The sequence below is a fragment of the Thalassophryne amazonica genome, chromosome 9, assembly GCF_902500255.1.
Source record: "Thalassophryne amazonica chromosome 9, fThaAma1.1, whole genome shotgun sequence".
Lineage (NCBI taxonomy): Eukaryota > Metazoa > Chordata > Actinopteri > Batrachoidiformes > Batrachoididae > Thalassophryne > Thalassophryne amazonica.
Genome location: NC_047111.1, coordinates 84,549,288 through 84,565,790, shown reverse-complemented (window position 1 = coordinate 84,565,790; position 16,503 = coordinate 84,549,288). Strand labels below are relative to the sequence as shown.

Here is a 16,503-nt window from a genome sequence, read left to right as displayed (position 1 = left end):
CAACTTTGGATGCTGTAGCTCCTCTGAAAAAGAGAGCTTTAAATCAGAAGTGTCTGACTCCGTGGTATAACTCACAAACTCGTAGCTTAAAGCAGATAACCCGTAAGTTGGAGAGGAAATGGCGTCTCACTAATTTAGAAGATCTTCACTTAGCCTGGAAAAAGAGTTTGTTGCTCTATAAGAAAGCCCTCCATGAAGCTAGGACATCTTTCTACTCATCACTAATTGAAGAAAATAAGAACAACCCCAGGTTTCTTTTCAGCACTGTAGCCAGGCTGACAAAGAGTCAGAGCTCTATTGAGCTGAGTATTCCATTAACTTTAACTAGTGATGACTTCATGACTTTCTTTGCTAACAAAATTTTGACTATTAGAGAAAAAATTACTCATAACCATCCCAAAGATGTATCGTTATCTTTGGCTGCTTTCAGTGATGCCGGTATTTGGTTAGACTCTTTCACTCCGATTGTTGTGTCTGAGTTATTTTCATTAGTTACTTCATCCAAACCATCAACATGCTTATTAGACCCCATTCCTGCCAGGCTGCTCAAGGAAGTCCTACCATTATTTAATGCTTCAATCTTAAATATGATCAATCTATCTTTGTTAGTTGGTTATGTACCACAGGCCTTTAAGGTGGCAGTAATTAAACCATTACTTAAAAAGCCATCACTTGACCCAGCTATCTTAGCTAATTATAGGCCAATCTCCAACCTTCCTTTTCTCTCAAAGATTCTTGAGAGGGTAGTTGTAAAACAGCTAACTGATCACCTGCAGAGGAATGGTCTATTTGAAGAGTTTCAGTCAGGTTTTAGAATTCATCATAGTACAGAAACAGCATTAGTGAAGGTTACAAATGATCTTCTTATGGCTTCGGACAGTGGACTTATCTCTGTGCTTGTTCTGTTGGACCTCAGTGCTGCTTTTGATACTGTTGACCATAAAATTTTATTACAGAGATTAGAGCATGTCATAGGTATTAAAGGCACTGCGCTGCGGTGGTTTGAATCATATTTGTCTAATAGATTACAGTTTGTTCATGTAAATGGGGAATCTTCTTCACAGACTAAAGTTAATTATGGAGTTCCACAAGGTTCTGTGCTAGGACCAATTTTATTCACTTTATACATGCTTCCCTTGGGCAGTATTATTAGACGGTATTGCTTAAATTTTCATTGTTACGCAGATGATACCCAGCTTTATCTATCCATGAAGCCAGAGGATACACACCAATTAGCTAAACTGCAGGATTGTCTTACAGACATAAAGACATGGATGACCTCTAATTTCCTGCTTTTAAACTCAGATAAAACTGAAGTTATTGTACTTGGCCCCACAAATCTTAGAAGCATGGTGTCTAACCAGATCGTTACTCTGGATGGCATTTCCCTGATCTCTAGTAATACTGTGAGAAATCTTGGAGTTATTTTTGATCAGGATATGTCATTCAAAGCGCATATTAAACAAATATGTAGGACTGCCTTTTTGCATTTACGCAATATCTCTAAAATCAGAAAGGTCTTGTCTCAGAGTGATGCTGAAAAACTAATTCATGCATTTATTTCCTCTAGGGTGGACTATTGTAATTCATTATTATCAGGTTGTCCTAAAAGTTCCCTAAAAAGCCTTCAGTTGGTTCAGAATGCTGCAGCTAGAGTACTGACGGGGACTAGCAGGAGAGAGCATATCTCACCCGTGTTGGCCTCTCTTCATTGGCTTCCTGTTAATTCTAGAATAGAATTTAAAATTCTTCTTCTTACTTATAAGGTTTTGAATAATCAGGTCCCATCTTATCTTAGGGACCTCGTAGTACCATATTACCCCATTAGAGCGCTTCGCTCTCAGACTGCGGGCTTACTTGTAGTTCCTAGGGTTTGTAAGAGTAGAATGGGAGGCAGAGCCTTCAGCTTTCAGGCTCCTCTCCTGTGGAACCAGCTCCCAATTCAGATCAGGGAGACAGATACCCTCTCTACTTTTAAGATTAGGCTTAAAACTTTCCTTTTCGCTAAGGCTTATAGTTAGGGCTGGATCGGGTGACCCTGGACCATCCCTTGGTTATGTTGCTTTAGACGTAGACTGTGGGGGGGTTCCCATGATGCACTGTTTCTTTCTTTTTTTGCACCGTATGCATCACTCTGCATTTAATCATTAGTGATCGATCTCTGCCCCCCTTCTCGGCATGTCTTTTTCCTGGTTCTTTCCCTCAGCCCCAACCAGTCTCAGCAGAAGACTGCCCCTCCCTGAGCCTGGTTCTGCTGGAGGTTTCTTCCTGTTAAAAGGGAGTTTTTCCTTCCCACTGTGGCCAAGTGCTTGCTCATAGGGGGTCGTTTTGACCGTTGGGGTTTTTCATGGTTATTGTATGGCCTTGCCTTGCAATATGGAGCGCCTTGGGGCAACTGTTTGTTGTGATTTGGCGCTATATAAGAAAAAAGTTGATTGATTGATTGATTGATACATATACATACATACATACATACATACACACACACACACATACATACACATACGAGGGCTATCAATAAAGTAACGGTCCTTTTTATTTTTTCAAAAACTATATGGATTTCATTCATATGTTTTTACGTCAGACATGCTTGAACCCTCGTGCGCATGCGTGAGTTTTTCCACGCCTGTCGGTGACGTCATTCGCCTGTGAGCACTCCTTGTGGGAGGAGTCATCCAGCCCCTCATCGGAATTCCTTTGTCTGAGAAGTTGCTGAGAGACTGGCGCGTTGTTTGATCAAAATTTTTTCTAAACCTGTGAGAGACATCGAAGTGGACACGGTTCGAAAAATTAAGGTGGTTTTCAGTGAAAATTTTAACGGCTGATGAGAGATTTTGAGGTGATTCTGTCGCTTTAAGGACTTTTCACGGTGCGAGACGTCGCTCAGCGCTCTCAGCCGCCGTCGTCAGCCTGTTCAAGCTGAAAACCTCCACATTTCAGGCTCTATTGATCCAGGACGTCGTGAGAGAACAGAGAAGTTTCAGAAGAAGTCGGTTTCAGCATTTTATCCGGATATTCCACTGTTAAAGGAGATTTTTTTAATGAATTAGAGAGACAAAATCGGAAAAAAAAAAAAATCCGGAAATCACAATGTATGATTTTTTTTAATAATTTATTTGCATGTTACTCCTGCAAATAAGTATTTGAAAACCTGTGAAAATCAATGTTAATATTTGGTACAATTGTATTTGTTTGTAATTACAGAGGTCAAATGCTTCCTGTAGTTCTTGACCAAGTTTTCACACACTGCAGCAGGGATTTTGGTCCACTCCTCCATACAGTTCTTCTCCAAATCTTTCAGGTTTGGAGTTTCAGCTCCCTCCAAAGATTTTCTATTGAGTTCAGGTCTGGAGACTGGCCAGGCCACTCCAAGACCTTAAAATGATTCGTACAGAGCCCCTCCTTAGTTGCAAGAGGATGATGTTTCCACCCCCATGCTTCACGGTCGGGATGGTTTTATTGGGGTTGTTCTCGTCCTCTAAACATGGTAAGTGGGGCTGATTCCAAAAAGCTCTATTCTGGTCTCATCTGACCACATGACCTTCTCACATGCCTCCTCTGGATCATACAGATGGTCACTGGTGAACTTCAAACGGCCCTGGACATGTGCTGGCTTGAGCAGGGGGACCTTGCTGCCCTGCAGGATTTTAAACCATGACAGCATCATGTGTTAATAATGTAATCTTTGTGACTGTGGTCCCAGCTCTCTTTGGGTCATTGACCAGGTCCTCCTGTGTAGTTCTGAGCTTTCTCAGAATCATTACCCCACAAAGTGAGATCTAGCATGGACTCCCAGACCGAGGGAGACTGATAGTGATCTTGTGTTTATTCCACTTTCTTAAAATAATCACAACAGTTGTTGTCTTCTACCAAGCTGCTTGCCTGTTGTCCTGTAGTCCATCCCAGCCTTGTGCAGGTCTACAGTTTTGTCCCTGGTGTCCTTAGACAGCTCTTTGGTCTTGGCTATGGTGGACAGGTTGGAGTGTGATTGATTGTGTGAACAGGTGTCTTTTATACAGGTAACAAGTTCAAACAGGTGCAATTAATACAGGTAAAGAGTGCAGAATAAGAGGGCTTCTTAAAGAAAAATTAACAGGTCTGTGTGAGCCAGAATTCTGGTTGGTAGGGGATCAAATACTTATTTGCAGCAGTAACATACAAATAAATTATAAAAAAAAAAAAAAATCATACATTGTGATTTCCCAGTTTTGTTTTTGTTTTTTTAGATTATGTCTCTCACAGTGGACATGCACCTAAGATGAAAATTTCAGACCCCTCCATGATTTCTGAGTGGGAGAACTTACAAAATCACAGGGTGTTCAAATACTTATTTTCCTCACTGTATATATTACGATTTTCTCTGATATATAAATTTTATATCTATATCTGATATATAACTTACTAAAATGTATGCATGAATATTGATCCCTTATATATATTTTCATTTTCTCTGATACATAACTTCTATATACACACACACACACTCTGACTATTGTTATGTATTATATAGAAATATGTTATTCATTAGTCAGTATTTTGTTTCTATATGTAAACATTTATATATAACCTAATCACATATTGTCTTGTCAAATTACTAAAATAGTTGACTTTACTGCCACTATCTGCTTCTCTATCATATATTAGTGTGTGTATATATGTATATTGTGTGTTTGTTTACAGTGTTTGCAAAATACCCATCTACGGTCTATATCAGAATATTCTATTACTGTTAATCCCACTATGAATATTAAAATACACCGAACCATATGTCCTGTATTGTAGCTACATGTATGATGTTTGCAGAAGAAAGAAAAAAAAAAAAAAGCATGAAAATCAGTTTAGTATTCAGAGGATTAAATGCGCTGTGCCTGTCGAATAGCACTAAGCGGAGCGGGTCGGATGGCCAGTCTAAGATGGCGGCCCCATAGCTCGTCAACATCAATCGGCAGTAGCGGTCGATGCGGCATCTACTCTAATGTCTATGCCATCAATGGTGTGGGATCAGTGAGGTTAACTTTGAATATTCTGGGACTTTATTATTTTTAGTTAGATTTTTTTTTAATATCAAACAATAAAAACTAAATAGTTTCTACATTTAATCAAAGCATCTTAGAACACCCCAGTGGAATTTTACCCACAGATCGAACAGCATCGCTTTGATGATGAGAAAACAGCACCAAAAAGTACCTGCTGAGTAGAAGCGGTTCCTGCACTGGTTCCCATGACGATATATTTTGTAGCTGGAGAAGAAGGCTGTGATGGTGTTACTGGTCGAGGGGACATGAGGGCGAGCGAGCTTGGAACCTTAATGATGCTGGGTGTGCGAGGTCCTGTTGAGCCACTTATTCCACTTTGTGAGACTGAAAGGCTGGAACGGGGCTGGGACACACACACGGACGGACACACAAACACGCTTATTTTAAGGTTTGTATACAACATATTCTCCAACACATCCTATTGTTATTTCTGACACAATAAAATGTGTCTTTATTTTCATGGCACCTTTACTTTATCATTTCATTTGTTAACATACCTGTGTAATTGTCAGTGTGGTTCTATTGACTTGCTGAGCTTGCAGCGCTGCCTGCGTCCTGGCCTTCATTACGTGTGAGCAAAGCATGGGTCCAAGGTAACCATAGTCTGCACGATACTGCTCCACATTATCAGGCTGAGGTCGTATCTTTGCAATAACACTGGCACAATGTTTCTTTGAAAAGGAAAGAGCGGACACAACACTTATAAATGAAGCACAAAGACTGCATGGCGACAACTAAAGAAAAAAAAAGAAAAAAAAAACCTCTTTAAATATTCTAGTTGGGGTTTTTTTGTAGTTTGCAAAAGTATAAATCAGCACTGATCCCTCCATTTAAATGCATCATAATCAAAGAACTTTATTACCAATAAGAGGCTCTGAACATGATCAGCTCCAATCTTGTCAATATTGGAGACCACTGGCCCTTCCACCACTGATTTGATACGGGCCGCCTCTACAGGAAGCCGAGGAAGGATCAACGTCTTAATCACCTGCAGGTGACAGAAGAAGAAGGTGTGTGTGATAAATGGAACAAAGAGAAGGAAACAAAAACAAAAAGGAAAGAATCACACATCAGCTCCCAGTTCAGCAAGTCCAGCGATGCATCCGTAACGCGTCGTCCACTGGGTTTTATCATCCAACCAACTCTGAGGGAAAAAAAAAGTCAAACTTTTATTTAGAGATGTGGAACAAGTGTCCAAGTGAAAGTCAGAAACAAGTCTGCAAAATATATGTCACACCAAGTACAGTGGTCCCTCGCTATAACGTATATATATATATATATATATATATATATATATATATATATATATATATATATATATATATATATACATACACACACACACACACACACACACACACACTGGTCCCTCGCTATATCGCGGTTCACTTTCGCGGCCTCGTTTTTTAGTGCAATTTTGCATGCTTTTTTTTTTTTTTTTTAACAGTGCATTGTGTTCTGCGTCCTCATCAGGCGGGCCAGTTGGCATCACCGCGATTGCTCTCACCGCCTCCGATGCGCTTAACGAGTCTGCGGGCTCGGTAAGCGCCGCAGCGGGCCACTCACACCGCCCCACTGTCTGCTGTGCAGATTTGCAGCCAAAATCTGGCAACAGGTCCAGAGACTACACTCGCTGTTTTGATGCAGAGCGCTCCAGCAGCCCGCAAGGATAGAATTCAGCAGTGCTGCGTGGTCGCTGTAACTGCAGCCGCAGAGCTCCGTGGCCACTGAGAGAAGTTTGTATCTTTTTAATGACTTGGATTCTTTGCGGGTCCCGCATAGGTAACACCGGAGGCAGTGAGCGAAAAAAGAGCACGCGCATTGTGTTCTGCGTGTCTGTTTATAAGAATCTTCTCACCCAGAAGAAAAAAAAAAGAGCGCCAACAACTACCCATAACTGTGTTCTTCACTCGGAAAAAGACACCTGCAGTGAGGTGTCTCAGTGGAAAAACACACTGCGGAGCGGCACCACAACGAAGAGGCGCGGTCAGAGGAACTGTGAAATACTGGTCAGTCACTATTAACAATTTCTTATGTGTCCAACCTCCTAAGTTGATCGTTAAAATTAAATTTGTTAGTTCTAAAAGCCATCATAATTACTTATAGGAAAATGTTCTATTTTTATTTCTCAAACAAATGTTTGGGCCTGAAAACAGGTTTTGATCTTTGGTTTCATTCTATAATACTGGACTAATTTTTCTACTAAGGTTTGAACTTTGAGAGTGTTTACACAGGAGAGAAAAGTGAGAAAATGTGTGTAGTGAGGGGTTTTACAGCCTTAAAACTATAATAATTGTAAAAAATAACGCTGACTACTTCGCGGATTTCACCTATCACAGGCTATTTTTAGAACGTAACTTCCGTGATAAACAAGGAACCACTGTATATATAAAATATACACATACAAGTTAAAAATTTGATTGGAAAAAGGAAAGATCAAAACTACAACCCCAAACAGATGACATATCTGGTTCAAAACTGAAGTTTATTTTGAAAATAGATTTAAAAAGCTATGTTTGTTTCAAGGGGCAAGAACAGAAAAACCCACCTTTGTAAAGGTTTTGGTGATGCGAGACTGGATGTTGTTTGTTGTAGTACTGAAAGTTTTACAACTTTGGGCCATGAGGCGAGCAGCGAAGTCGCGTAAAGCCCAGTGATTGTCAACATCTGGTCGCAAACAGAGCTGCTTACTCACAATACACGTCACCACAGCTGGGATGAGCTCATGCAGCTACAAATACATAAAACATACATTAATAAAGGTTAAAACATTAAAGAAAGATGAGATGTTTGGATTTTTTAAACTTACATATTTCTCCAAGTACAGTGTGGGGTTGTCCATTAGTGCTTTGACCATCCTCATTAAGTAAATCAGAAGAGCCAAGTTGTTTTGGACCACATTCACGCGAACCTTTCAGTTAAAAAAACAAAATAGGACTTTAAAGCAGAGATACACTTGGATATATTCACAAACTACCCACTTAAGTGAGTATGTACGGTTTCACAACATGTGGAGAGGGTGGAACAGATACTCACTCCTTCAGAAATAAATGTGCTGAATCTTGGAAGCATCTGATAGAGTCCAGGGTCTGTAGCAATACTCTGTAAAGCCTCCTGGAAAATAAAATGCTCATCAGATGACCCGACTGACACAGTTACCCCTTAAACACACCAGATCAGTCTGCATTCTGTTCCATCTGACACGTTGACGGGGCTGTTAGCCACCACAGATGCATGTTTCAGAAGCGTATCTATGCTCTGCTTCACTGTAAATATGCGGCAAGTCTGTTTTAGACAGATGCTGCTTCTGACTGGCCAATCAGGTAATGCTTTCCACATGAACAGTGAAACACTACAGTTTCCTTGTATGTGTGAATGCAGATACAAAATAATTATGAGGATAAATTCAGGGATTAAAGCCAAAAAATAAATACATAAATAAACTCTGAACCACTGATTTTTTTTTTATTTTTATGGCCAAATCATTAACTGTTCACCATCTACCTTTTCACAGGAACCCTTTTATGACCGTGTGCTGGGAATTAAGGTGAAACAAGGTGGAGACAGCTAAGAAAACAATCAGAATAAGAGCAATCCAAAATTTCTGACATCTGCCAATCCAGATCTGGATCACCTCCAAAATTCAGTGGGGTCTTCCATGCCCTAATATCTATCTGTGGTGCAAATTTGGTGAGAATCCGTGAAGTAGTTTTGATGTAATCCTTGAAAATATTGATCCAGGATCCGGATCACCTCCAAAATTCAATGGATTCTTCCATGGTCTAATCCTAGTAACGTAATCCTACTAACAGCCAGACAAATAAATAAATGAATGAATAAACATTGATAATTTTATTATGTCCTTGGCGGACATAATCAACAGAAATGTTTTAAAATAAAAAAGATTAAATAAGAGCTGTGTTTCTTTTTCCTGATCAAAACAGTATGAGCATAACTTTAAAAAATAGTTTGATTTTCTGTTCATATTTAGAATCGGCTAATAAGACATAAAATCTCTGGCAAACACAAAAAATAAAAACGACCTGTTTTCTCTTATTCCAGAAACGTACAGTAGTGTTCAGAATAATAGTAGTGCTATGTGACTAAAAAGATGAATCCAGGTTTTGAGTATATTTCTTATTGTTACATGGAAAACAAGGTACCAGTAGATTCAGTAGATTCTCACAAATCCAACAAGACCAAGCATTCATGATATGCACACTCTTAAGGCTATGAAATTGGACTATTAGTAAAAAAAAAAAAAAAAAAAAGTAGAAAAGGGGGTGTTCACAATAATAGTAGCATCTGCTGTTGACGCTACAAACTCAAAACTATTATGTTCAAACTGCTTTTTTTAGCAATCCTGTGAATCACTAAACTAGTATTTAGTTGTATAACCACAGTTTTTCATGATTTCTTCACACCTGCGAGGCATTAATTTAGTTGGTTTGGAACCAAGATTTTGCTTGTTTACTAGTGTGCTTGGGGTCATTGTCTTGTTGAAACACCCATTTCAAGGGCATGTCCTTTTCAGCATAAGGCAACATGACCTCTTCAAGTATTCTGACATGTCCAAACTGATCCATGATACCTGGTATGCGATATATAGGCCCAACACCATAGCAGGAGAAACATGCCCATATCATGATGCTTGCACCACCATGCTTCACTGTCTTCACTGTGAACTGTGGCTTGAATTCAGAGTTTGGGGGTCATCTCACAAACTGTCTGCGGCCCTTGGACCCAAAAGGAACAATTTTACTCTCATCAGTCCACAAAATATTCCTCCATTTCTCTTTAGGCCAGTTGATGTGTTCTTTGGCAAATTGTAACCTCTTCTGCACATGTCTTTTATTTAACAGTGGGACTTTGCGGGGGATTCTTGCAAATAAATTAGCTTCACACAGGCATCTTCTAACTGTCACAGCACTTACAGGTAACTCCAGACTGTCTTTGATCATCCTGGAGCTGATCAATGGGTAAGCCTTTGCCATTCTGGTTATTCTTCTATCCATTTTGATGGTTGTTTTCCATTTTCTTCCACGCGTCTGTTTTTTTTTTTGTCCATTTTAAAGCATTGGAGATCATTGTAGATGAACAGTCTATAATTTTTTGCACCTGCGTATAAGTTTTCCCCTCTCCAATCAACTTTTTATTCAAACTACGCTGTTCTTCTGAACACTGTCTTGAACGTCCCATTTTCCTCAGGCTTTCAAAGAGAAAAGCATGTTCAACAGGTGCTGGCTTCATCCTTAAATAGGGGACACCTGATTCACACCTGTTTGTTCCACAAAATTGACGAACTCACTGACTGAATGCCACACTACTATTATTGTGAACACCCCCTTTTCTACTTTTTTTTTTTTACTAATAGCCCAATTTCATAGCCTTAAGAGTGTGCATATCATGAATGCTTGGTCTTGTTGGATTTATGAGAATCTACTGGTACCTTGTTTCCCATGTAACAATAAGAAATATACTCAAAACCTGGGTTAATCTTTTTAGTCACATAGCACTACTATTATTCTGAACACTACTGTAAGTAGAGTGAAGTCAAAAAATCTGAAACTGTCAGACTGTGAGCACCAACAGGGAGAGTGCAGGAGGAGAATACCCTCCCACAGGTGGGGGACCGGAGGCCTCCCCTGGGAAAATTTTGTTTGAAAGTGAGGTACCAAATGCTGCATTTTGAGCCCAATTTTAAGGATGAATATAACAAAATGTCCATGATTGCTCACAAAATTTTTGAATTTTATATATTTACAGAGTGAGGGTCATGGTAGCAAGAAAAAAAAAAAAAAAAAAAAAAAAAATTGTGCTCACTTCCATTACAACCACTTTACATTCGTGCAGGCATCCATTTCAAAATGAGCAAATATTTGCACAAAAACAATAAAGTTTATCAGTTTGATCATGAAATATCTCGTTGGAGGTTGGAGAGGATTTGCAAATCATTGTATTCTGTTTTTATTTACATTTTACACAACGTCCCAACTTCACTGGAACTGGGGTTATAGAACAAACAAGATAGTTTTTAAAATGATATATCCAGAGAAAGGCAGGACTTACAGCCCTCTTTGCTTCACAAGAGCCAACACACGCCTCCGTTATTTCTTTGTAGTAGAGCTGCTGTTCTACAGAAAGCTCGTGTGTGCTGCGTGGCTTCAACCTTATAAGTCCCTTCTCTTTTCCTGCAAGGCAAGCATGAAAACATGAATTAGACCATAATATGGGAACAGAGATGGGGGACAAGAACAAGATACTCATAAGTTCAATTTTTAAAAGAACTGAAAACAAGATGCTGACCTTTGCTGTCAGCAGCTGTTGATCCTTGACTCTTTCCCTGAACAGTACCTTCTTCTTCCTGACCAGGCTTGACAACTTTTAGAGGCTCTGTGGATTCGAGTTTTTGTTGCTCTTTCGGAGCTGACAGAGTAAATGACATGTCTAAATGTTAGGCATGCTTTCTGCAGACATTCGTATTTATTGTACTTTAGGGAGCACAACATTTCAACAGGGCTCACCTGGTGGTGGGTTTTCAGGAATAGCAGGCTGGACCCCTTCAATACTTAACCAGTGGGCTGCGGGTCAACAAACAAGAGTAGTATAAGAGCTAACACATCACACACTCAATGCAACTGTTTTTGTGGGGTGGGAGTGAACCTTTGAGAGACACGTCCAGTGGCACTCTGGGGAGAGGCGTGTTGATGATGTCACTGAGGTCGACTTCTTTTTCCTCATAAAAATGCAGCTCCCTCCCACCACCACTTGCAAAGCGAAAAGGGATAAACTCTTGTGACTGGAACCCATACAGTGGCTGTAACAAGACGATTCTTCAGACAGAACACGACAGACATACTATCACTTTTTATCCAAACTGCACAGGTTGGCTCTCACCTCAACATTTTTGAGTTTGAGTGCATTATCAATGTCACTGGTGGTTAATTTCCGCCTCTTTCCATGGTGCATGAACTTGAGAGCATCCTATGGAAAAGATGCAGAGCTCCAACAGCATTAAAAACATTGGGCTTAAAAAGCACCTGCTATTAAATATGACAGGCCAGCTTGTGGTTTCAGAGATGTTTGTCCATCCAAGAAAAGATCTATTTCACCTGTGCAATTTCTTTTATTCTGTAGCTGACTTCTTCACTGAGGGCTATGCAGCTTTCCTCCTGTAACTGCCCCACTCCCACAGACTCCGCCATGGCTTTCATGGACTCCGTGGGCAGGATGACCGAACACTGCTTCTGCCTTCGCTCCTCTGCCATAGCTAACAAAACAAAGTAAGACATTCAAAGAGATTCAAATTCAAAGTAATTATTTGCACTTCATGAGAATATAAAACTGCCCCCCACCACCACTAAAATTATGTTTTGGTAAATGTTTTCATGATTTAGAAAACCGTGAATGCTTCACTAGTACACAACATGTACCAATTGGACTTCTTTATCCTTTATAAATTACTTAATTTTATTAACAAAGAGGCTGACATTTTTCCACATTAACTGCTTCATCAGTACTTCAATGTTTTTCATATTCAATGATACTAAATCATCTAAAACTGAAAACAAAACAAAAAAACAATAATGTCAAAGCAAAAAAATATTGTATTTTATGCCATGCATTACACAGATGTGAAGTGTTTACTCTGTAACACACAAAATGAAAACTCGATCCAGGAGCTGTTTACAGGCTTTTCTGTGTGTGCAATCACATTATCAGTAATTTTAAGTTTGATTCACCTGTATATGGAAGTTCCAAATGCTGCTTGAACATATTTGTCAATTCTAAGTACTGGCAAATCCTAGTCATATATTTTTTTTTCATTCCGTGCAACATTCTGAGCAGCATGGCCACAGTGGTCAGCACGCTTGTGTCACAGCAAGGTCTGTGGTTCAATTCCACTATTGTGCAGTTGTGTCTGTGTGGAGTTTGCATGTTCTCCCCCGTGTCTATGTAGGTTTCCTCTGGTCACTGTTTTTCTCCCACTTCAAGACACGATCATTATGTAAAATCCTCCTTTGACTACCATTGACCAATGCAATGTATGTAGACCAAAGACCTTGTACGTTGAATAATAACTAAAACTGAGCAACGCACAAAGGTAGAGACGTGCATCTTCATATTCTATTCCCCCAGTGTTATAACCGGTGTGTACACATGGTTCTTTCTTATGAATTTCAGTCATTGCAAAATTTTGTGCAAATGTGTAAGCCTGTTGGCCACTCTCATCTTTAGGGAAGAACAGATGCAGATATTCCCTCAAAGTAATCATTTACATGTAAAAGCACAGTTATTAGATATGGAAACAAACAAACAAAAAAGACAATGAAGTAGAAGCACAGTTACACTGAATGTGAAACTGAGACACATCAGAGAGGTGGCTAAAGGGAAATGTTTTATATGATGGCTTTGGAATCTCAAAGTGGCCACAGTGAGAAAAAAAAAAATATATAACTGATGCTACATTTTATTATGTTGTCCACTCAGATTGCAATAGCCAATCACAGATTAGCCTTTCTGTCCATCATTTACCTGTATTTTGGCATGCTTGGCACCAGAAAGTTATGTTGGATCCAAAAGGATCCAAAAAGGCTAGGACCAAAAGTCGGTTCCCACTGACCAATAGCGAGAGAGCTTACTGCCAACAGCTAGCCAATCAGAGCATGGCATACGAAGGTCAGGAACTAGCTGACAGACGCTGGTTGAAAAAAAAATGGCAACAAACACGTCAACAGCAGCAGAAAATCATCTGCCAGCGAGGTTTGCTGAGTTCACAGAGGAGGAACTGGTGGAAATATTGAACTCCAAGGATGCTAAAAACACTAAGAAGGTAGACAAGCACGCTACTGATGTTTTAGAAGCATTCATATGCTGTTCACAACAAAATAAATTGATCTAATTTACTTGACTCTTTGTTGTTTGCTTAATTTGGGAGGGGGGTGGAGAACATAACAATTGATGGATGGCAAGTCGTCCAACATAGAGAAATATTGGATGAAGAAAAGTTATCGTCCAATATAACTTTTCTTCATCTAATATTTATCTATGTTGGACTCCTTACCATCCATTATTTGTATAATATTGACCTTTCCCATTATATTGCAATGATTAACTGATTAGTCAATTTTGATTATGAAAGTTGATTGGACCCCCATAAAATATGTTAGGATTTTATTTTCTATCTTTCTCTGTCTTGGGAAGAAGCAATACCATATGAAAGAGTTTCTTTGTTATTATACCCCCACCCCATGATTGTCTTGAATTTTGAAACATTATGTCCTTTACGTTATTTACATTGTAAAGTTAATACTTTTTAATCACAATATATTTGAATGAAAGGATGAAATTTATTGGTACAATTTATGGTTATGATCTACTGGTTGGTAAATTGGTAAACCACTTGGTGTTGGCCAAGTGGTTAGTGCACTTGGTTTCAGTGTGGAAGGTTCCTGGTTCAAACCCCACCCCTGCCACATTTCTCCATGTAATGTGGAGTTGCGTCAACAAGGGCATCCAGCGTAAAACTAACATGCAGATTTACCTTGGATCTGCTGTGGTGACACCAAGTGATAAAGGAGGGAACAGCCGAAGGGAATTTTTATTAACTGGTTGGTAAATTAACCAGAGGGAAACTGAATAATCACAAAATAAAATAAAAAAAAGCCCTAATTGTATGCGCACAAGGTACAATTTTTTCCCACAAACTGATGAACACATACACAAGAAATAAGCATATACAGAGAGACCAAACACAACAGACAAACCTTTCTCCCTGAAGTTCACCAAAGCTGCACCTGTTCTGAAGCTCATCCCAAAGCTCAAGTAAATCTTAGAGTTTCTCTTCACAGCTATCATGAAGGTCAAGTGCTTTTAAGCAGGTGGCAGCTAGAAGAATGAATTGGCCTTATGCATTAAAGAAAAAGTTTAAATATTATAATCTTAACCTTCAAATACACCTTGCAGTGCAGTGGGAGCCAGAATAGTACCATCACAACTCAGCCACTAACTTCAGCAACCCTGCACCACCCTCCTGCACCACCCTTGGGAGCCCTGATGTGTTTATTAGAAGGGGCCGGGCATACAGAGCCCCGCTGCACTAAGTTGACAAGGGGCAGTGCTACTGGGAAACAAACCTAAGTAAGCTAGACAAACTGTCAATTTGTTTAAAGTATTAAACTCTTGCATACAAACTAAACAAAATGTAGGAATGGACTGCATCGTGTGCATGCAATAGCATGTTGACAGCTAAATGCAACATCACATGATCTCTTTTTTCTCTCTCTCTATGGCCACCTGGAATAAATCTAACAGACGCTATCAACTGGCAAGCAAGGTATGGACATGATGATGTGTAGCACCCACAATCAATAAATAAATAAATACTATTAATAATAATATTGATACAAATTAAGTTTCAGTTGTTTAAAACTATGTCAATGATTTAGTTGTTCTATTTAGTGATTTTCATGTGTGCTCTTATTACACACTAATAAATCAATTGTGATTTTTTTTTTTTTTTTTTTTTTTGCAGTTGCAACACTTCACGGGTCTAATAATAATAAGCATAACTGATTGTAAACATGGAGCTCACCAGGAAGCACATAAAAACATCGCTGAGTTGGGTTGCATATGAAATCAAAGCCCCGCCTATATTCACTAAACACAAAGTCCCGGTGTCATGGTCTGAGTTTACCAAGCACATGCGCAAATCGATTTTTTTTCGCAGTCAACTTCCGGGAGGTCTAGATTTACCATTTCTTGCGGCGATCTTCAACCGAGCAGATGTATTTTGAAATAACTGCATTTTCCACACACTTTTGATTCAGAAAACTTGAAGTGGGACATAAATTCAGACTTGCAGCCTGGAAATTTCAGACTAGCTAGGTAACTAGTAACCAGAATTATAATGGTTAAATCAATAAGCATCAATAGAAAGTGACAGGATTTACTTGTGGTTCCAATTAAAAAAAGTTATATAATATATTTGCTTGGCAAATTTGGACCAGGGTCAATAACACACAAGTCTCAATATACCAAGATGGTAAAATCAGACTGGTGGTAAGTTCAGACTGTGGCTGCTACAGTCTAATTTTACCTGGTAAATTCAGACTGGTGGTAATCACAGACTGTGACACCGGCAACAAAGCAAACAACTATTCAAGTTACATTTCTTTAACATTAATATGCAGTCATAAATACCAACTAAACTATTTAACCTGTATGCTAGTAACTTAGCCCCGTTATCGTTTCATACCTTTTGAAGTCAGTCTTGTGTTAAACAGCAGCTCCTACAAGTTAAACAGTTCCGTACTGAGGTTTGTAAAAACAATAACTACTTTTGCAAGGCTAACCTGCTGCATAAATTTCCATTTCTCAAAAGAAACCGAAAAAAACATTTAATTTTCGCTCTCCAACTGAAAGCCCCGTTTCCCATTTATCGCCATTTTTAATCGCGTAGGAATAA

At 39.2% G+C, this 16,503-nt stretch overlaps 1 protein-coding gene across 2 annotated transcripts in view; it reads right to left on the bottom strand.

Annotated features, from left to right (window-relative positions):
* taf6 (TAF6 RNA polymerase II, TATA box binding protein (TBP)-associated factor) overlaps nt 1–16,501 on the bottom strand; it is a 35,280-nt gene extending 18,779 nt beyond the window's left edge. The window contains exons 1-14 of one of the 2 annotated variants that reach the window (XM_034178605.1): nt 16,294–16,501; nt 12,149–12,306; nt 11,934–12,020; nt 11,700–11,853; nt 11,561–11,617; nt 11,343–11,462; nt 11,106–11,227; nt 8,073–8,150; nt 7,846–7,947; nt 7,585–7,767; nt 6,106–6,180; nt 5,899–6,024; nt 5,534–5,707; nt 5,188–5,379 (exon numbers count right to left, since the gene is read on the bottom strand). In XM_034178605.1, the coding sequence (XP_034034496.1) occupies nt 5,188–5,379; nt 5,534–5,707; nt 5,899–6,024; nt 6,106–6,180; nt 7,585–7,767; nt 7,846–7,947; nt 8,073–8,150; nt 11,106–11,227; nt 11,343–11,462; nt 11,561–11,617; nt 11,700–11,853; nt 11,934–12,020; nt 12,149–12,304 (1,626 nt within the window). In that variant the 5' untranslated portion in view covers nt 12,305–12,306; nt 16,294–16,501. The remainder of the gene's footprint in view (nt 1–5,187; nt 5,380–5,533; nt 5,708–5,898; nt 6,025–6,105; nt 6,181–7,584; nt 7,768–7,845; nt 7,948–8,072; nt 8,151–11,105; nt 11,228–11,342; nt 11,463–11,560; nt 11,618–11,699; nt 11,854–11,933; nt 12,021–12,148; nt 12,307–16,293) is intronic. The other variant, XM_034178604.1, reaches the window with a different exon arrangement.
* Between the last annotated feature and the right edge of the window lie 2 nt (nt 16,502–16,503).